This window comes from Dipodomys ordii, unplaced genomic scaffold (genome assembly GCF_000151885.1).
Source record: "Dipodomys ordii isolate 6190 unplaced genomic scaffold, Dord_2.0 Scaffold92, whole genome shotgun sequence".
In the NCBI taxonomy this organism is placed as follows: domain Eukaryota; kingdom Metazoa; phylum Chordata; class Mammalia; order Rodentia; family Heteromyidae; genus Dipodomys; species Dipodomys ordii.
Window position 1 is genome coordinate 3,868,356 of NW_012267308.1, and position 19,987 is coordinate 3,888,342.

A 19,987-nucleotide genomic window follows, 5' to 3' on the forward strand; every position below is an offset into this window, starting at 1 on the left:
CCAGCCCCATAAAGCAGTCTTTTTTTTGGGGGGGGGTCGAACTCTGGGCCTTGGCACTGTCCCTGAGCTCTTCAGCTCAAGGCTAGCACTCTAACTTTCTCCTCCATTTTTTCTTGGCAGTGCAGAGATCAAACCCCAGTGCCTCATACATTCTAAACACATACTGTACCACTGAACCACACATTCCTATCCCTGAAAATCACAAAAACTTTTCAAAGGATTTATATCCTTGATATATATACTTTTTATTTTTTGGGTCCAGTCGTGGGGCCTGAACTCTGGGCCTGGGCGCTGTCCCTCAGCTCTTCAGCTCAACGCTAGCGCTCTACCACTTGAGCCACAGCACCACTTCTGGCTTTTTTCTTTTTGCTTTTGTGGTGCTGAGGAATCGAACCCAGGGCCTCAGGCATGCAAGGCAAGCGCTCTACCACTGAGCCACCTTCCCAGCCCATCCTTGATATATTTTTTTAACTCTCAAAGAGTCAATTATAAATGAAAATAACTTTGTGTGTGTGTGTGTGTGTGTGTATGTGTGTGTGTGTATGTGTGTGTGTGTGTGTGTGTGTGCTACTACTACTTTTTCAGTCAAGGCTGGAGCTCTACCACTTATGCCACATCTCCACTTCTGACCTTTTGCTGGTTACTTAAGAGAGAGTCTCAGGACTTTCCTGCTGAGGCTGACTTTGAACCTTGATCCTCAGATCTCAGTCTCCTGAATTACAGGTGTGAGCTACTTGATCTGATTTTTAATATTTTTAGTCTGCATGAGAGCAGCATTTAGCCTAGGGCTAGTCTTTCCCTACTACTGAGAGACCTGAACTCAGCCACAAATTGAAGTAGAAATGCTCTCCACTAGGAGTGCGGTAAGTCAAGGCAGCTAGAGTTCACAAAGCATAGCAGTGGAGAGGAGACAACAGGACAGCTCTTCAGGTCCACATAGAGTCTCATACAATGAACCATCTTCACTCAGTGTAGACCCCTCCACTGGCCTATGTGCTTCTGATCATATAAAATTATATCTATCAAAAAGAACTCCAAGAAATGCAAACAAATATATTGTAATTATTATAATGTAGTATTATAGTAAATGCATAAAATATGTTATATGATTAATGTATAATAAATATATATTATACACTATAATTATATAACTATAATAAGTATGTAATTATATTATATATATTTACCCTAATGATTACATTAGTTTTCCCAAGATACGAGTAAATACACCACATAAAGACATATATAAACGTGTGTATGTATATGTACATATATATACACACACACATGGCCCAACAATATATATGTAAACATATACATATTAATGTATGAGTGTTTAAGGAATTATTTGCAAGATTAATGAACAATAAACAGGGAAATGTGTTTAAGTATAATAAATCTTGAACATAATGTTTTTTTTTAAATACCCTGATGCAAGGTCTCTAAGTCCCAGCTAGCCAGGGAGCTCTCAGTAGTCTGCCCAGCAACCGATGACACCACCTGCGTCGCTCTCGTGACGTCATAGATATGCGTCACGCTTGAAGCGGGCGCGGGAGGTGGCGGCGGCCGCCCAGGTCTGGCGTTTGTCATGGAGTTGGTGCGGGAAGCGCGGGAACTGGACTGCTGGGCGGTAGAAGAGATGGGGGTACCCTTGGCAGCTCGAGCCCCGGAATCGACGTTGCGTAGGTGAGATTGCGCCAAAAATGAAGACTTTCCATCCCAGAGCTAACGTCTCTGGAGTTAGACGACCCCCCCCCACCAAACACACGCATTTATCCAGGACGAGACCGCACCCCAAGTTCCTGAGGGATCCCTGCCCTGAGAATGTGTGTCCTAATGCTGGTGCTGAGTGACGGACCCTGAAGGTTACCCCTGCAACCTAGACGGTCATCCCGATCAGGGATTCCACACCCGCCCCCAGCACCAGTTAAAAATTGCCTAAGGTTAATGAAGGGCATCCCGATCTTATCCCGGTCCGCAGTGATCACCCCCACTACACTGGAGCTGAATCTGACTCATGCCTGGTTCTGGCAATGTCATACATATCTCACCTGGCTTTAGAACAAACCTCCCTGATCTTCTCCAATCCGGGCCTATCCCTCCCTACCCTTACCCACCCACCCCCAAAGGAGAACTCAGGTTTTCCCATCACCCATCTACCCACCAAAGAGGGTCCTCCATGCCAGGCACCTGGTGGCACTGAGGCTCAAAGTAGTAGAGTGCTAGCCTTGGATGCAAAAACTCAGGGACAGCACCCAGGCCCTTCAAACCCCATGACCAACCACGAGAGAGAGAGAGAGAGAGAGAGAGAGAGAGAGAGAGCGTCTGAGCGCTGTGTGGTACATGGGGGATAGACCCTAACTGTTCCCCCACCCCACAGGCTGTGTCTGGGTCAGGGAGCTGACATCTGGGCATATGTCCTGAAGCATGTCCACAGTCAAAGGTGAGCCAAGCCTGTGCTGGGGAAGGTTGAGGGTTGGGGCAAGGACAGATCCCGCAGCAACCCCCCTTCCTCCTTTTCTCCACTGCAGGAGTCTAAAGAAGATCCGGGGAAATCTGCTCTGGTAACTGCTCAAAATTGTCCCTTCCTAGTCTGTAATCCTAGCTCCTTCCAAGGCAAAGCTCAGAGGATCATGGTTCAAAGCCAGCCTGAGCAGGAAAGTCCATGAAACTCTCCAACTAGCCACTAAAAAGCCAAAAGTGATGGTATGGTTCAAGTGGTAGAACGTCAGCCTTGAGCAGGAAAAGCTCAGGGACAGTGCCTAGGCCCTGAGATGAAGCCCCAGTAACAAAAATCAATCCCTTCTTATCTTCCCAATTCCCTTCTAGCCTTGTCCCCACCCACAGTCTCATACTTCAGCCTTCCCCACTTAAGACGCAGGCATCTCTAACACCAGTCTCATTTTTTTCAGGTATGGTTACCAGGATAGTCCAGAGGTGAGAAGCCTTTTCTATAAGATTCTCTTTTAGAGCTGGGAATGTGGCTTAGTTTTGGGGGGGGCTAGCTCCACATTGGACTTTTTGATGGTCAAATAGAGCTAAGCGTGTTGTAGTTTCCTACCTGGGGTTGACTTCAAACTGCCATTCTCAGATCTTAGCCTCCTGAGAGCCTTGTGCTCTTATCTCCAATTAACCAGCAAAAAAGACAGAAGTGGAGGGTTAGCTACAGCTAACCCTGTATTTGATGACACCAGGTTCGTCGCAAGTTGGAACTGGAAGCCACGGCCGCCCGCCTCCGAGCTGAGATCCAAGAGCTGGACCAGAGCCTAGAGCTGATGGATCAGGAGACCGAGACTCAAAGTGACCCACGGGGCCAGGAAGATGGGAAGTGGGACTGAGGGCGGAGAAGATGCTGAGGGCCACCCCGGTGTTCCTCCCACAGACATAGCCGAGGAGCAGGCACTGCAGAGCATGCGTGACACCCAGCGTCAGGCTCTCCTCCTCCAGGCCCAAGCCGGGGCTGTGCGGAAACAGCAGCATGGACTCCGAGGACCCATGCAGCGGCTGCACAACCAGCTCAAGCGCCTGCAGGACATGGAAAGGTAGGCCTCATCTTGCCTAAGGGCACCTGATATCCTTAGAGTAACCTCTTCTGCCTCTCCTCTCCCACCACCACCCTGTGCTTGGCCCTGACCCCTTCCCAATTCCAGAATTCCAGGTTCCCATCAGGAACACTTAACGTCCAAACAGGCTAGGAGGTTGACAGTGTCCTAATCTGAGAGGTGGCCACTGGGGCTCAGCAATCCTTGTGACCAGCCATGCTGACCATGGCAGCAGTTGGGACACAAACATCTATTGGTCCTTTGGCCCTTGACCCTATTTGTGTTGCTACTACAGGAAGGCCAAAATGGAGGTGACCTTTGGCCCCCTGACATCAGCAACCCTGGCCCTGGAGCCTGAGGTCTTGGTAAGGACCCTGGGCTGTGGAGGAAAGAGTTGAGATATCCAGGGTGAGGCAGATGCCTGGGTCCCCATTTATGGCTCCCCTCTTCTCCCCAGCGGGATGTCCGAGCAGCTTGCAACCTCCGCGCCCAGTTTCTTCAGAACCTCCTCATGCCCCAGGCCCAAGGAGGCCCTGTCCAGTGAGTATCCACACACCCCAGAAACCCCACAAAAAATCTGGGCTTCAGGGTGCTACGTTAGCCCAGACACTGGGGTTCTCAGGCTGGCACAAAGGGCCACACCCATCATAGACAAATAGCAACCAGGTGGCCAAGGCATTAGGGATGGGGAAGAGGCTCTGGGCACCCCAAAGGAGTCCCTTACCTAGCTAAGGATGGGAGGGGACTGGTGAGGAGACAGAGCAAAGGTGAAGGGTCACATTGGCGTCCCAGGTCAACAGCACATGGGAAGACCCCAAGACTGGCATGTTGGTATAATTGGAGGAGCAGGTGGAGACAGTTTCCTTATCAGCAAAGTAGGATAGAATAATTATAGAAGGGTAACTGTACAGTCTTATGTATTCTCCATCCTCTTATCCAAATACCAGAAACTCTCGAGATGACCAATTTGGAACTTCCTACCAGCAGTGGCTTAGCTCAGTGGAGGTGAGAAAGTGGGGATCTCCAGAAAGGCCAGCCCCTAACTGTGTGTCCTGCCTCATGGTCCCCGCTTGCGGCCCTGCCCTCACCCCATGCCTTCACTGCCTTCCCTTCCTCCTGCCAGACCCTGCTGACAAACCACCCACCGGGCCATGTGCTGGCCGCCTTGGAGTACCTGGCTGCAGAGCGGGAGGCTGAGATCCTAGCCCAATGCCGCAGTGATGATGGACTGGGAGAGACCCAGCTACCCAGGTGTGGAGCAGCAGGTTCCTGTAGACAGGGCAGGCACGGGGGCCGGACACACATGGTGACCTTCAGGTTGAGCTGGGCTGGGTGTCCAGTGTAGGCACCAAGCTTGTCTTCAGAGATTTGCTTTGTTCCCACCCCAGACCCCAGGTACCCGACCAGTCAGATTCTGACCAGCCAGCACCGTCCATGGTACATCTCATCCAGGTAACTGAGGAGCCCTCAGAAGGCCCTCTCCGTCCCTCATCCCCATGGGCCATGCCCACACGTACTGTACCCTCAGGAAGGCTGGCAGGCCCTTGGTGCGCTGGTCACTCAGCAGGGCGCCCTCCTGAAAGAATACCAGGTCCTCACTGGCCGCCTTCAGGATGTGGTGGAAGAGGTGGAGAAATGCGTCCTGGCATCAAGCCAGAGGTGAGGGGCTGCCTTAGTAGAGGCCTCTGACACTGTCTGTCCTGGGTCTCTGTCTGTCAGTGTCTGGGGTTCCTTGTGCGTCCCTGATCATCTTGTTCCTGGTGGCCTCAGTCCCTTTCCTGTCTTCTGACGGTCTCCCCAGGAAGGTGCTGATGCTGGGGCTTCGGTGCTATGGCCTCAGAGCAGAGCTCAAGGCCCTGTGTGCCCAGAGCCAGGAGTTGGAGGAGACAGCTGAGCACCAGCAGCTTCTGCTGAAGGAGCTCCAGGCCAAGCAGCAGAGGATCCTGCACTGGCGCCGGCTGGTGGTGAGAAAGAAAGAAAATAGGCCGATCATGATCCAGGCGCACACCAAGCCTTGGACCTGGGCGAGAGCCACTGTGGAGACTTGAGAGGCTCCTGGGAGTGGGGTACCCAGGGCAGGACTCCTGTGTGAAGGGGTGGCAACTTGTCTCTGGTCTCCCGCCCCCAGGAGGAGACCCAGGAACAAATCCGCCTGCTCATCAAGGGAAACTCAGCCAGCAAGACGCGCCTGGGCCGGGGTCCAGGGGAGGTGAGACAGGTGTAAGGGCTGGGGGGGGAGGGGGACCCACAAGTGAGGGGGTGTTGGTTGGACCCCGGCTCGCCTGTCCTTTCTCTCCCCGGCCCCAGGTGCTGGCTCTGCTTGAGCGGAAGGTGGTTCCCACTTCTGAGGCTGTGGCACCACAGAGCCAGGAGCTGCTCCGCTGCCTGGAGGAGGTAGCCCGGCATCTGCCAGATATTCTGCTGGGCCCCTTGCTGCGGCACAGCCCCGAAGGGTGAGGCTAGCAGCCAGCTCCCACCTCTCCTGCCCTGAGGGACTGTCATTCCCTAAGGTCTCCTCAGTGAATGAACCCCAGGGATGCCAAGCTGCCATACCTAGGTCTGGCATCCTAGTCCCCAGACTCCCTTCCTCCCCGCGCTCCCTTCTTACAGTTCCATCTGCCCTGGTCCCTTCCCACTCTAGCTCCAAGCCACTGCCCACCATCCTGCCATCCATCCACCAGCTGCACCCCACACCCCCGGTGGGCTCTAGCCTCATAGCACTGAGTCACATACTGGGGCTGCCTGCAGGGAAGGTGAGTCACTGTCCCCTGGGACCTGTCTGCCTACCCCTGTCCCCATCCCTGTCCCAGGTGACTGTCCTCCCTCGCTCCCTCCCTCCTTCCCTCCAGGCACCAGAGCTGCTCCTCCCGAAGGCTGCCTCTCTTCGCCAGGACCTTCTATTCCTCCAGGACCAGCGCAGTCTCCGCTCTGCCAGTTTACTCCACCTGAAGACCCATCTACAGCCAGAACTGCCCACCCAGGGTAGGCCTACCCTGCTTCCTGGATCCAGTAGCACTGGTCTCCTGCAGTGCTAACAAACACCCTCACTCACCCAGGCCTTACTGTGAGCTTAAAACACATTTGTTGGTTTAATCTGCAGGGCAAGGCCATGTGGTAAGCACACCATTTCCCACATTATAGAGAAGGGAGCTGAGATGCCCGTGGCTTAGTAGCTCACCCACATGGCCGAGCTGGGAGCTACACCCAGGTAGTCAGCCAGAAGTCTGCACTCTTACCATGAGGATCTACAGCCCATCCATTTGCAAAGTACTCCTATCAGATAGTGTTCTAAAGTAGGTAAAAAGCAAGGCTGTGGCTGGATGTTGGTAGCTCAAGCCTGTAAGTCTTGCTACTCTGGAGGCTTGAGATCTGAGGATCCTGGTTCAAAGCCAGACAAAGCAGGAAAATCTGTGACCAAAAAGCCAGAAGTGGGGCTGTTGTTCAAGTGGCAGAACACTAGCCTTGAGTGAAAAAGCTAAGGGGACACCACCAAGCCCTGAGTCCAAGCCCTAGTGTTGGCCCCCACACACACACCCTATCACCCCCAAGGCTGATCAAGGTTACAGAGACAGGATGAAATTGAGCCAGATTCAGAGCCACCAGGGAGGCTGCTGATCTTTACTTGGTATGAGCAAGGCCCTGTGTGGGCACCTAGAGAGGGACTAAGCCTAGTCATGATCCTGAGGGGAAACACTGCTGGAGTGAGGGGCTGTGGTAGGCTGAGGAGAAAGCTCGGGGGTAAAGGATGCTGGGAAGACTTCCCAAGTGGAAATAGGATACCTCACTTGGTGGACAGGGGCCATGTAATGCAAACTCCCAAATACCAGACTGGGCGAGCTTCGCTCTATCTTGGGGAAGATTTAGAGGGATCTAAGCTGGAGAGGGAGAGCTTGAACTCAGGGCCTGGGCACTGTCCCCTGGCTTTTTTTTGGGGGGGGGTCCAGTCGTGGGGCCTGAACTCTGGGCCTGGGCACTGTCCCTCAGCTCTCCAGCTCAAGGCTAGCACTCTACCACTTGAGCCACAGAGCCACTTCTGGCTTTTTTTTCTTTTTGCTTATGTGGTGCTGAGGAATCAACCCAGGGCCTCATGCATTGCAAGGCAAGCGCTCTACCACTGAGCCACCTTCCTAGCCCTCGCCTGGCTTTTTCATTCAAACCTGGTGCTCTACCACTTGAGCCACAGCTCCACTTCCAGGGTCAGGTTGAAACTCCAGGAAGATCATTCTGTTGTGAGTGACCCTAGTGGGAGCCTGAAGCCTGGGAGGCAGGCTGACCAGGGAAGTAGGAAAGGTTAAGAGGGCTCTGTGGAGAGGCATCTAGGATGAGGCCTGGGATAGGTATGTCCTTGAGATGAAGACTCAAAAGGGACAGCTTTGAGATCTAAACCAGATCACCAAAGTATTTGTGACCCCATTGGTTTGTGCTTTTATTTGGGGGGAGGAGGGTGTTCCGGTCGTGGGGCCTGAACTCTGGGCCTGGGCGCTGTCCCTCAGCTCTTCAGCTCAAGGCTAGCGCTCTACCACTTGAGCCACAGCGCCACTTCCGGCTTTTTTTCTTGTTGCTTATGTGGTACTGGGGAATTGAACCCAGGGCCTCATGTATGCAAGGCAAGCGCTTTACCACTGAGCCACCTTCCCAGCCCCCCATTGGTTTTTAAGTCTGAAAACAGCTGAAGGACTCAAAGCTGCCTTCCGATTTCTAACCCCCAGAGCTGCTGCAGGTCCAGGCCTCCCAGGAAAAGGAGCAGAGAGAGAGCGTGGGACAGGTTCTGAAGCGGCTGGACAACTTGCTCAAGCAGGCGCTGAAGCGTATCCCTGAGCTCCAGGGGGTCGTGGGGGACTGGTGAGAGGGCACATGAGGGGTAGAGGAGTGAGATGGGTGGAGTCAAGACTCAGGTCTTGGTGATGGAAGAAGCCAGAGAATGTCTGGAGAGCTGGGCCTAACCTCTGATGCCATGTTCTTCCTCAGGTGGGAGCAGCCAGGCCAGGCTGCCCTTTCCGAGGAGCTCTGCCAGGGCCTGTCTTTTTCCCAATGGCATCTGCGCTGGGTCCAGGCACAAGGAGCCCTGCAGCAGTTGTGCAAATGAAGAGAAGCTCAAATCAAGAATCTAGCCAGGCGCCGGTAGCTCACACCTGTAATTGTAGCTACCCAACAGGCTGAGATTTGAGGATCATGGTTCAAAGCCCGCCCGGGCAGGAAAGTCTGTGAGACTCTTCTCTCCAATTAACCACCAGAAAACTAGAAGTGGAGCTGTGTTTCAAATGGTAGAGCACTTGCCTTGAGCTAAAGAGCTCAGGGACAGTGCCCAAGCCCAGAGTTCAAACCCCATGACCATAAACAAACAAAAGTGGCTCAAGTGGTAGGGCATTTACTTAGCAAGTTGGAAGCCCTGAGTTCAATTCTCAGTACTGCCAAAAAAGAAAGAAAATGAATTTCATCCCAACACCGTGCCTTCCTCAATAAAATATTTGAAACCATCACCAGGACTGGCCAGTCCCCTTGTCTGTATCCCACATAAGACTCTCTGTTGTTCATTTCCCTTGCCCCTTGCCCTTTCATCCCACCAAAGCCAACAGAATGTCTGTATCTTGCTAGGAAAAATAACTATGCCAGGGATGGGAATGTGGCTCAGTGGTAGAGTGCTTGCCTACCATGCATGAAACCCTGGGTTTGATTCCTCAGTACCACATACACAGAAAAGCTGGAAGTGGTGCTGTGGCTCAAGTGGTAGAGTGCTAGCCTTGAGCAAAAGCAGCTCAGGGACAGTGCCCAGGCCCTGAGTTCAAGCCCCAGGACTGGCAAAAGAATAAATAACTATGCTGGGTACCAGTGATTCACACTCAGGAAGCTGAGATCTGAGGAATGTAGTTCACGGTCAGTCCAGGCAGGAAAATCCTTGAGACTCTTAACTCCAATTAACCATCACCAAGCCAGGTTAAAATAAGCAGATAGGATATTAATTAGATCAAGGAAGAAAGAAATTTAACTGGGGACAAACAACTCCCAAGAGCTGAAAAGCAAACAAACTCTGGAAATGGAACCAACTGCGGCTTGTCATTTACTGAAATTGGCAAAAATGAGTAAAAATCGGGCTGTCTGTAAGGCTAACCAACCACTGATGTTCTGTTATTCTTGCTTGCTCAGCAAATATGCTAAAATACGGAACTTGACCATCTGCGAGTGGCCTCTGTGGTTCTTGCGTTCAAATACCCTGAGCTAGCCGGGCGAAGCTGACGCCTGTAATCCTAAATACTCGGGAGGCTGAAATCTGAGGATCGGGGTTCAAAGCCAGCTTGGGCAGAAAGTCCGTGAGACTCTCATCTCCAATAAACCAGTCAGAAAACCTGAAGTAGCGCTGTGGCTCAAGGGCTGAGGGACAGTGCCCAGGCCCAGTGTTGAAGCCCCGTGACCTACAACAACAAAAATACCCTGAGCTCCTCGGGTCCGGTGCTGTTTCCCACTGCTGCTGCGGTGGGGGACAATCCCCCTACAGCTAATAAAGGTTCCTAGCCCGATTTGACTTGAGTGTTGGACTGTCTCTCAGGACTGCGGAAAATCGCGGGATATTTCAGGAGCTATGGTTCAAGTGGTAGAGAGTGGTAGCCTTGAGCAAAAAAGCTCAGGGGCAGCGTCCACGCCGTGAGTTCAAGACCCAAGACTGGCACCAAAAACAGTCATGGGATGTCACTTCCCTTCCGCCCGAAAGCCTGAGCCAGGCGCCTCCTCTCAGCTTCGAATCAACCCGGCCCCAACGTGGACTTCCGCGTGTTTACAAACTTCTCGCCCGGGGCCCGCAGGCACCCTCAACGCCCCGAACTTGGCGGCGTTCTCCCAGGCCTGTATTCCACGGTGGGGGTGGGACCAGCTGACTTCGCTTCCACCTCATTAGCTCACCTTCCTCTAGGAAGGTGTGGCCATGTCTCTGAGGAGCTCTGATTGGTCCGAGTGCTTCCCTCCTTTCCGGCACTCTGATTGGCTTACATTCCCCCATAGGGTGTGTCCGTGCCTGGTTGGCCCATGTTCGCGAACGCATGGCGTCAGGCACCGCGTCCGTCGCTCGCTTTACGTCACTCGCGGGCGCCCACCCTGTCGAAGGCGGAGAGTAGACAAGCCGATCCCGCGGCGGCGGCAGAGCTGGGACCATAGGAGCGGCGACAGCGACGGCTGCAGCGATGGCTGGGGCCGGACCAGCTCCGGGGCTCCCGGTTACAGGAGGACCCGTAGTACCAGGCCCTGGTGGAGGCATTCCGGGAAAAAGTGGAGAGGAGCGTTTGAAGGAAATGGAGGCGGAGATGGCTCTGTAAGGCCGGAGGGAGGGAGTGGGGAAAGCCGTCCCAGAACCAAGTTACCCGGCCTGGAGCATTCGGGCGGCTCTAGAGGAGCGGGGACCTTCGGGAGGCTCCCGGCGGTGGGGGGCGGAGTACGGGAGTGGAACCACGACGTACCCAGCGTCCCAGCAGGGGGTCCGACTTGTATCTCTTGGTTCTCTCCCTCCCTCCCCTCAGATTTGAGCAGGAAGTTCTGGGAGCTCCAGTAACTGGGATCCCAGCCGCGGTGCCCACGGTGCCCACGGTAGAAGCGATGCAGGTCCCAGCAGCTCCTGTGATCCGACCAATTATTGCGACCAACACGTACCAGCAGGTGAGGCTGAGCTTTGGCGGGTTAGTCCGGGGACCCAGTGTCTGAACCTCAGCAAGCTCAGCAAGTGTTTATGTCCATGAGCTCTTGATTCTTTTGGCTTGTTAATTGAGTATCACAGATGTCACGTTTGGAGATACTGAGTATACTAAGACATCACTTCCTTTTGGGAGCTTACATTCTAGAACATTTTGTTTGGCAAACTTTCTGCTCCCTATTTGTTGTCCTCTGTTTCATTGGTCAAATTTCAAGTGTCCAATAACCATCTCTCTCTGACTAGTGTTAAGAAAAGGGGAGGTCCAGGTGCCAGTGGCTCACTCTTGTAATCCTAGTTACTCTGGAAGCTGTGGTCCGAGGATCACAGTTGGAGAAAATTTCTTTTATTGGTGGTGGTGGTGGTGGTGGTAGTGATCGGTTGTGGGGCTTGAACTCTGGGACTAGGTGCTGTCCCTGAGCTTTTCAGCTCAAGGCTAGTGCTCTACCACTTTGAGTCACAGCTCCACTTCCAGTTTTCTGGTGGTTGATTGGAGATAAGAGTCTCATGGACTTTCCTTCCCAGGCAGGCTTTGAACCACAACCCTCAGATTTCAGCATCCTGACTAGGTAGGATTACAGGCATGAGCCACCAGCACCTGGCTGGAGAAAATTCTTGAGAGACTTACTGAGAGACAAACTGAAAAATCTAGAAGTGAAGCTGTGGCACAAGGGATAACCTTGAGGGGAAAAAAAAAAGCTAAGGGACAGAGCCCAAACCCTGAGTTCAAGGTCCAGTATTAGCACATCCATCCATCCATCCATACATACATACATACAAGAGATGGTATAAGGAACTATGCCCATGTCTGGAGTATGATCATTCCAAGCAGAGAAGTGTCAGTGCCCAGACCCTGAGCCAGGCACATAACTGTCACATTCAAGGAACAGCAAGAGATCAGTGGCTGGAGTGGAATAAAAACAGAAGGAAGGGGCTGGGAAGTTGGCTCAGTGGTAGAGCGCTTGCCTTGCATGCCTGAGGCCCAGGGTTTGATTCCTCAGCACCACATAAGCAAAAAGAAAAAAGCCGGAAGTGGCGCTGTGGCTCAAGTGGTAGAGCGCTAGCCTTGAGCTGAAGAGCTGAGGGACAGCACCCAGGCCCAGAGTTCAGGCCCCACAACCGGACCCAAAAAAAAAAAAAAAAAACAGAAGGAAGTGGAGATTAAGCCAGGCAAAATCTTGTATGGTTTCCTCTGTTAGAGGGAGCTGTTGAGGATTCTGGGTAGTTGTTTAACTCCAAGGTTAACAGAGCAGCGCTGGCTGTCTAAGGGTAGAGAGCAAAAGGTTAGTATAATAGTCTAGACAAGGAGATGGTGGGTTGAGCTGGGGTGGGATGTGGGAGATGCAGAGCACAGGTTGCACCTAACTTCAGAGTGCTGTGGAGAGGAGGAAGCAGGGTGATGAGCAGCACTGAGACTGAGAGACCTAGGCAGCTTTAGTTCCTTGGTCCCAAAGCCTCCTTTCCCAGGTGACATTAACTGAGCCCTGAGAGATCACCAGAGCTCAAAGGGTAGAAGTCTATGCCTCTAATGGCAGACACTGAGTCAGGCCCCTTATCCCCAACCTTTTTCCCACAGGTCCAACAGACTCTGGAGGCCCGGGCAGCCGCTGCAGCCACAGTAGTTCCTCCCATGGTGGGGGGCCCTCCTTTTGTGGGCCCAGGTAAGTAAAGAGACACAAGGTAAGGTCAGGATCAGGTGTGGGGAGGTGGTAAAAAGGAATGCCCATGCCTTACCTTTTACCATCCTCGTCTCTTCCCCTCCCAACAGTTGGCTTTGGCCCTGGTGATCGGAGTCACCTGGACAGTCCCGAGGCTCGAGAAGCCATGTTTCTCAGGCGAGCAGGTAGGTCCAGAACTAGGAGGCCCACATTTAACCAGGAGCATGTGTTGAGGCAGGCTTCAGCCTCTTCCCTGTTTGGCTGCTTTAAATCCTCTTCTCCATTCATCCCTACCCTCATGTTGTCATCTTTGTAAAACACAAACCTGATCCTGTGCTCCTTGATTGTCTATCTTGTCAGTTTGGTCTGAACCTGGTCATTGCTAAGCAGCCTCTTCCCAAACCTTTGCTAAGTGCTAACCTAGCTCTTCACGCTTTATACCAAGTTGTATAATTTACTTTTTATCAGCTGTGCTTCCTCTAAAATACAAGTTTTATGAAGGGAAGACCTCTGGTTCCTGCCACATAGCAGGTGTGATCAGCTTCTCATGAGAGAATGGGCAAGTCCCAAGCTCATGGTGAGCCCCTGGGTGACCTGGCTCCTTGCAAAGGGAGATCCTCACAGTCCCCCAGGAGCCCTTGACTTTGCTAACACATGCTAGAAGTGCTTTCTGCTGTTTCTTGTTTCTCAACCATACTCTTCCAACCTGTCCCATCCACAGGCTATTCCCTACCTTTTTTTTTTTTTCTGTCAGTGGTGGGGCTTGAACTCTGGGCCTGGGCACTGTCACTCAGCTCTTCAATTCAAGTCTAGTGCTCTACCACTTGAGCCACATCGACACTTCCAGTTGAGTGGTTTATTGGAGATAAGAGTCTCAGGGACTTTCCTGCCAGAGCTGGCTTTGAACTGTGATCCTCAGATCTCAGCCTCCTGAGTAGCTAGGATTACAGGCGTGAGCCACCAGCGTCCAGCTCCCTACCTTTCTTAACCCCCCACGCTTCAAGTAACAGGGACACATTGTCCATTGTGACTTTTCTCCTGCATATGTATGAAATATATGTATGTTCTTGTTGGGATGAAAATCTGGGAAATTGTTCATTATGTTAACTAAATCCTGTTATACTTTTTTTTAACCCAATGGTATCTGGGAAGCATTAATGTCTCTTTTTCTATTATAGTTTTGATCAAAATACAAATCCAGCCCAGTCACCCTGGCCACTTCTGAGCCCTGCTGTGATTCCTTAGGGCCCTCAGAAGGACCCCATGCAACCTAGACGGTTGTGCTGAGACACCTGGCGCCCTTGCAGCCCCATTTCCCCTGTGACAGTCCTACTAGACTGAATCAGGAGGAAGGCTTTCCCTACGTTCTCCTTGCTGGGATATTTCCACTCGCTCTCTGCCTGACCCCCTTATTCTTCAGATCTCAGCTCACGTGACCCTGCCCCCACCCCCTTGGTAAGGTCAGTGGGCTCCCCTGAGCTCTGATAGCTCCCTGGTCTTCCCCCGTCCCCCTGGCCCAGACCTCTCTGTCTGGGCCTCTCCCCCACAACACCCCAAGTCCAGCCCTGACCTCTCTGGGGCTGTCACTCTGGTGATGTGTGGGCTTGCTCGTACTTGCTCTGTGGTGGTCCCTGCATTGCCCACCATAGGACTAGAGCCCACCACAAGTCCTCAAGTACAGCTTTTGTGGACTAGACCAATGACAATGACCCACATCTTCCACAAGGGCCCCCTACCTTCTCCAGGATTTCTGGGATACTGAGAGTACCCCACATGTACCTTCCTGCAAGTGTCCCTGTATCCCATGACCCTCTCATCTCTGTCTCCCACAGCTGTGGCCCCTCAGAGGGCCCCAATACTGCGTCCGGCCTTCGTCCCCCACGTGCTGCAGAGAGCAGGTGAGGGGCCAGGGCCGTCATCCCTGCTGCATAACTCCCTCCCCGAGCCCTGCAACCATCCCACTAACACCCTGACAGATTCTGCTCTCGCTTCTGCAGCTGGGGGTCCCCGCCCAATGGCCCTGCGGGCCCCTCACCAGGCTCTCGTAGGACCCCCTCTGCCTGGGCCTCCTGGACCACCCATGATGCTGCCACCAATGGCACGGGCCCCGGGGCCCCCCCTGGGCTCCATGGCTGCCCTCAGGCCTCCCTTGGTGAGTATGGCACCGTGGGCGGAAACCAAGTCTACTTTTCCCTAACTGCTTTCCTTTACCTAAAGCTCTGTCTTTTAATGACCCAAGTCTTTTGTTGTTTTGGATAAGGCTCTTGCTATGTAGCTTGGGCTAGTCTCGAAATCTCTATATTTTCCCATGTCAGTTTTTCAAGTGCTGGGATGGCAGTCATGCGCTACCACTCTCAGCTTTCATTCCTCTTACCAAAGCACATAGACGGAAACACACGCTGGGTTGTATTTCTGGCTCTCTGGCTCTCTTTTTCCTTTGATCATCCACCCCTCTTCCTCCCTCCATCTCCCTTATTGTGGGTCCATGTGTCTGTCCAGCTCTCCTTCTCGGCCTGTGTGTCTGTTTCCTACTGACTGGAGACTTCCATGCTCACCTGTCTCTGGCTCCCAGGCCCTTGCTTTGTTGGATGGGATTGGAATGGAAGGAAGATCAGAGCCTGAGACCTGCCCCTCCCTACCTCATGCCCTCCTTTTTCCCACAGGAAGAGCCAGCAGCACCCCGAGAGCTGGGCCTAGGCCTGGGGTTGGGCCTGAAAGAGAAGGAAGAGGCTGTGGTGGCAGCTGCAGCCGGGCTGGAGGAGGCCACTGCAGCAGTGGCTGTTGGGCCTGGAGGAGCCCCAGCTGGCCCTGCGGTCATTGGGCCCAGCTTGCCCTTGGCCCTGGCCATGCCTTTGCCTGAGCCCGAGCCCCTGCCCCTCCCGCTGGAGGTGGTGCGGGGCCTACTGCCCCCTCTGCGCATCCCAGAGCTCCTGTCCCTGCGCCCCCGACCCCGGCCCCCTCGGCCTGAGCCTCCCCCTGGTCTCATGGCTCTAGAGGTAAGTCCAGACCAGCAGGGAAAAGTCGGGGCAGGGGGGGAGGGGAAGCCTGAGCCCATCGCCCCCTCACAGGAGTGGACCTGGTCCTGTCCAGAGGGAGGGAGGAGGCCCCCACCTAGAAGCACATCTGATCCTTGCAGTCCTTAAGGCCAGTGGCAGGACAGTAGGCCAGGCCAGTACCCAGCTGGACTTTTCTTTTCCTTTCCTCTGCAGGTCCCAGAGCCACTGGGTGAGGACAAGAAGAAAGGGAAACCAGAGAAGCTGAAGCGGTGCATCCGCACAGCAGCAGGAAGCAGCTGGGAGGACCCCAGCCTGCTGGAGTGGGATGCGGGTAAGCAGCTGTGCTGTGGGCATGGACATTGTTCAGCAGCCACAGACAGGGCATCTGCTCTGTGCACTGCTGCCGGCTCCCCTTCAGAGCTCCAATCCACCACTCTGAGGGGTTGATCTCTCCCCCAGCCAGAGGCTAGAACCTTGCGGAGATGATGGCACCTCAGGTCTGCAACCACTCACTGTCCAACTAATGGACTAATGGCCAGCTCAAGACCAAAGAGCATTTTGTTGGTGGTGGTGGTTGTAGGGCCTGAACTCTGGGCCTGGGCGCTGTCCCTCAGCTCTTCAGCTTAAGGCAAGCGCTCTACCACTTGAGCCACAGTACCACTTCCAGCTTTTTCTTTTTTATGTGGTGCTGAGGAATCAAACCCAGGGCCTCATGCATGCAAGGAAAGCACTCTACCACTGAGCCACCTTCCCACCTCCAAAGAGCATTTCTTCTCCCCAGCCTTTCCTCCCCTTTTGGTCCTGGGGTGGAGCTCATTGGTTCAGGCCAACTTGTACAGAGATCCTCCTCCCTCTGCCTCCTTTGTACTTTGTAGCTGGGAATTCAGGTGTATACCACTGCACCCAAACCTCCTCAACTTTTTTTTTCTTTTTTGTCTTCTTTTTTTTTTTTTTTTTTAATTTGCTGATCCTGGGGCTTGAACTCAGGGGCCTGAACACTGTCCCTCAGCTTCTTTTGCCCAAGGCTAGTACTCTACCACTTAAGCCATAGCACCATTTTTTCTAAGTAATTTATTGGAGATGAGTCTCAAGGAGTTTTCTTTCCAGGCTGCCTTGAAACCATGATCCTCAGGGTCTCAGCTTCCTGACTAGCTAAGATAACAGGCATGAGCCACAGGCACCTAGACCTTCTTCAACTTTTTATGAAGAAAGTTTAATCCCAGAATGACACACTAAACACCCTATGTACCTGCTAGATTCTGCAGTTAGTATTTTATTCTACTCAGTATTCCTCTGTTTAAAGGTGGGGAACCTTCTTACTGCCAAGGGCTGTTTGGATATTAATAACATCATTTGAGGACCATACCCAATTATCAGTATACGTAAACAGGGTCGCAGGAAGACAATGACGAGCGTACATGTCTGTCCCATCATGTGCCAGGTGGTTTCCTGAGCTTTATACCACCCACAGGCCAACATTTCCCACTCCTGCTGCATACATCTGTTCTGTTGTTTTTGGTGCCAGGACTGGAACACAGGGCCTTGTACCTTTGGGCTTTATTCCCAGATTTTACTGTTGGCATTTTACTCATTTCAATTCTTGATACAAGTGAAATAACTACTTCACCTTCCCCTACCTCAGTATTCATCCCTTAAGCAAGACTTTTTTCTGTATCATAATACATTATTACAACTAAGAACTGGGATTTTTTTTTTTTTTTGGGTCCAGTCGTGGGGCCTGAACTCTGGGCCTGGGTGCTGTCCCTCAGCTCTTCAGCTCAAGGCTAGCGCTCTACCTCTTGAGCCACAGTACCACTTCTGGCTTTTTTCTTTTTGCTTATGTGGTGCTGAGGAATTGAACCCAGGGCCTCATGCATGCAAGGCAAGTGCTCTACCACTGAGCCACCTTCCCAGCCTGACTTTGTTTATTTATTGGTGCCAGTACAGGGGCTTGAACTTAAGGCCTCGCACTGCTGTTTCACTCAAAACTCATGCCCTACCACTTGAGCCACACCTCCACTTCTGGGCTTTTTTTTTTTTTTGGATCCTGTCACGGGGCTTGAACTCAGTGCTTGGGCTCTGGCCTGAGCTCTCTTGCTCAAGGTTAGTGCTCTACCACTTAAGTGCTCTACCAAAAACCAAAAACAAGTGAATAATCAAGAGCCAGATGCGTGGGCTCTCATCCCAGCTCTGCCCCCTCCTGCTTGTGGAGGTTTGGCAGCTAGGCCTCAGTGTGGGAGCCTGCTGAGGATCTCCACGTTTGAGCCCCGTGCCCACCAAGTTTTCAGTGGTGGACCTTAGGGGACGTGTGGGGAGGGGAGACTGGGGAGCCCAGGAAGCAGGGTCATCAAATAGTGTGGACTCTGAGCCGCCATATGCATCCCCTGGTCTCTCTCCCACCCCCAGACGACTTCCGGATCTTCTGTGGGGACCTGGGCAATGAGGTGAATGACGACATCTTGGCTCGCGCCTTCAGCCGCTTCCCATCATTCCTGAAGGCCAAGGTAATCCGGGACAAGCGCACCGGCAAGACCAAGGGCTATGGTTTCGTCAGCTTCAAGGACCCCAGTGACTATGTTCGCGCCATGCGGGAGATGAACGGTGGGTGAGGCCTCCCCTTGGGACAATGGGTGTGGGGGATAGAAGCATCTGGCCTCAGCCCAACCCACCCCACCCCAAAGGCTAACATGGAACCCACCATTCTCATAGGGAAGTACGTGGGTTCAAGGCCCATCAAGCTCCGCAAGAGCATGTGGAAGGATCGGAACCTAGATGTGGTACGCAAGAAGCAGAAGGAAAAGAAGAAACTAGGCCTCAGATAGGGTCTGTGGCCAAGTGCTGGCTCCTTCCCAACAGCCACCTTTGGAAAATGCTCCCCCCTCCCCCAGCTGTTCACCCACCCACCCCCCAAAACCAGTTTCAATAAAGTTATGTTCGTTTCCATCCCTTGGCTGGCTTGAATGCACTCTGGGATGGAGCTCCATGTCTCCTCCCCCCTCCCCCACTCCCACCATCACACCACCACACCATCATGTGAAGAGCTTCAAAAAGTTAAGACAAACATCCATATGTTTGTCCTGAGCCCAGCCATGCAGCGGTGGCTCTTCCCTTTCCTTTCTACCTCATAAAGTGCCAGCCTGGAGTGGCCCAATCAGGAACAGGCCCTGCCTTTGGGCTGGGCAGACCCAAAAAAGCTGAGGCTCAGGTCATGTTCAGACTCCAGCCTGTTCAGACCCTGTGCCTCCGGACCTTTTGAGCAAACCCAACCAATGTCTGTGTGACTCAAACCCTGGGCCATCTCAGAGCTCATAGTTGACCATCACGGTGGTCAGGGCTTGGGCGGGACCTTGGGTGCTGACCTGCAGGTCTTCCTATGATTGTTTCTGGGTTCTGCGCTCTGCCAAGTCCCAGGGCACCCCTGTGAATATTGTCTTGGCACCTGTTGGCCTTGTCTCTGGATGTCTGTCTCTCAGCCTCTGTCCTCTTTGCCACCGTGGGTCTCTCAGCTCAGGTCTGCCTGTGCCCCTCTGAGAGGTGTCCACACAGGCCCTTGAGTGCCATACCTAGGCCTTACCCAGAGCCCAGCTACAGGACCTCAGGAAGCAAGCAGGGCCTGGCATCACAGTTGTGTACCTTAGAGAAAGAGCTAAGTGGTGGGTGCCAGTGGCTCATGCCTATAATCAGCTACTCAGGAGGCTGAGATCTGAGGATCGTGGTTCAAAGCCAGCCCAGACTCTTATCTCCAGTGAACCACCAGAAAACCAGAAGTGGCGCTATGGCTCAAGTGGTAGAGTACTATCCTTGAAGAGCTGAGGGACAGAGCCCAGGCTCTGTGATACACACTTGGAATCCCTCCATGCTGTCTGAGGCAGAAACACTTGAGTTTAAGACCAGCTTAGGTTACATTTAAAAAAAAGGGGGGGGGGGCTGGGAAGATGGCTCAGTAAGTAGAGCGCTTGCCTTGCATGCATGAGGCCCTGCGTTCGATTCCTCAGCAACACATAAGCAAAAAAGAAGCCAGAAGTGGCGCTGTGGCTCAAGTGGTAGAGCGCTAGCCTTGAGAAAAAGAAGCTCAGGGCTGGGAAGGTGGCTCAGTGGTAGAGTGCTTGCCTTGCATGC

The 19,987-nt window shown here is 53.0% G+C and overlaps 2 protein-coding genes across 3 annotated transcripts; both read left to right on the plus strand.

Moving 5' to 3' along the window:
- Positions 1-1,555: 1,555 nt before the first annotated feature.
- On the plus strand, positions 1,556-8,709 carry Haus5 (HAUS augmin-like complex, subunit 5). The gene is made up of 19 exons (XM_013026227.1): positions 1,556-1,686; positions 2,381-2,443; positions 2,532-2,564; positions 2,913-2,937; positions 3,195-3,300; positions 3,383-3,542; positions 3,838-3,907; positions 4,000-4,082; positions 4,490-4,547; positions 4,666-4,793; positions 4,931-4,994; positions 5,071-5,201; positions 5,344-5,506; positions 5,671-5,751; positions 5,850-5,995; positions 6,184-6,295; positions 6,392-6,524; positions 8,252-8,384; positions 8,511-8,709. Exons 1-19 carry the CDS (start codon positions 1,589-1,591, stop codon positions 8,626-8,628), a joined length of 1,905 nt encoding a protein of 634 aa, XP_012881681.1. The 5' UTR covers positions 1,556-1,588; the 3' UTR covers positions 8,629-8,709.
- A 1,912-nt stretch (positions 8,710-10,621) lies between these two features.
- On the plus strand, positions 10,622-18,811 carry Rbm42 (RNA binding motif protein 42). Of its 2 annotated transcripts, none has more exons than XM_013026240.1 (10): positions 10,622-10,842; positions 11,048-11,183; positions 12,791-12,875; positions 12,983-13,057; positions 14,705-14,770; positions 14,849-15,024; positions 15,536-15,868; positions 16,082-16,199; positions 18,275-18,469; positions 18,578-18,811. In XM_013026240.1, exons 1-10 carry the CDS (start codon positions 10,715-10,717, stop codon positions 18,688-18,690), a joined length of 1,425 nt encoding a protein of 474 aa, XP_012881694.1. In that variant the 5' UTR covers positions 10,622-10,714; the 3' UTR covers positions 18,691-18,811. The 2 variants fall into 2 exon arrangements, with proteins under 2 accessions (XP_012881694.1, XP_012881695.1); XM_013026241.1 differs by having other exon boundaries at positions 14,870-15,024.
- Positions 18,812-19,987: the final 1,176 nt, after the last annotated feature.

Excerpts from the sequence above, each read along its gene's own strand:
- Haus5 (XM_013026227.1), top strand. The coding sequence starts at position 1,589 with ATGGAGTTGGTGCGGGAAGCGCGGGAACTGGACTGCTGGGCGGTAGAA. Across the intron at positions 3,908-3,999 it reads CCCTGGAGCCTGAGGTCTTG|CGGGATGTCCGAGCAGCTTG; the intron begins GTAAGGACCCTG and ends TCTTCTCCCCAG. Across the intron at positions 4,995-5,070 it reads CCATGGTACATCTCATCCAG|GAAGGCTGGCAGGCCCTTGG; the intron begins GTAACTGAGGAG and ends CTGTACCCTCAG.
- Rbm42 (XM_013026240.1), top strand. The coding sequence starts at position 10,715 with ATGGCTGGGGCCGGACCAGCTCCGGGGCTCCCGGTTACAGGAGGACCC. Across the intron at positions 11,184-12,790 it reads CGACCAACACGTACCAGCAG|GTCCAACAGACTCTGGAGGC; the intron begins GTGAGGCTGAGC and ends TTTTTCCCACAG. Across the intron at positions 15,025-15,535 it reads CTGCCCTCAGGCCTCCCTTG|GAAGAGCCAGCAGCACCCCG; the intron begins GTGAGTATGGCA and ends TTTTTCCCACAG.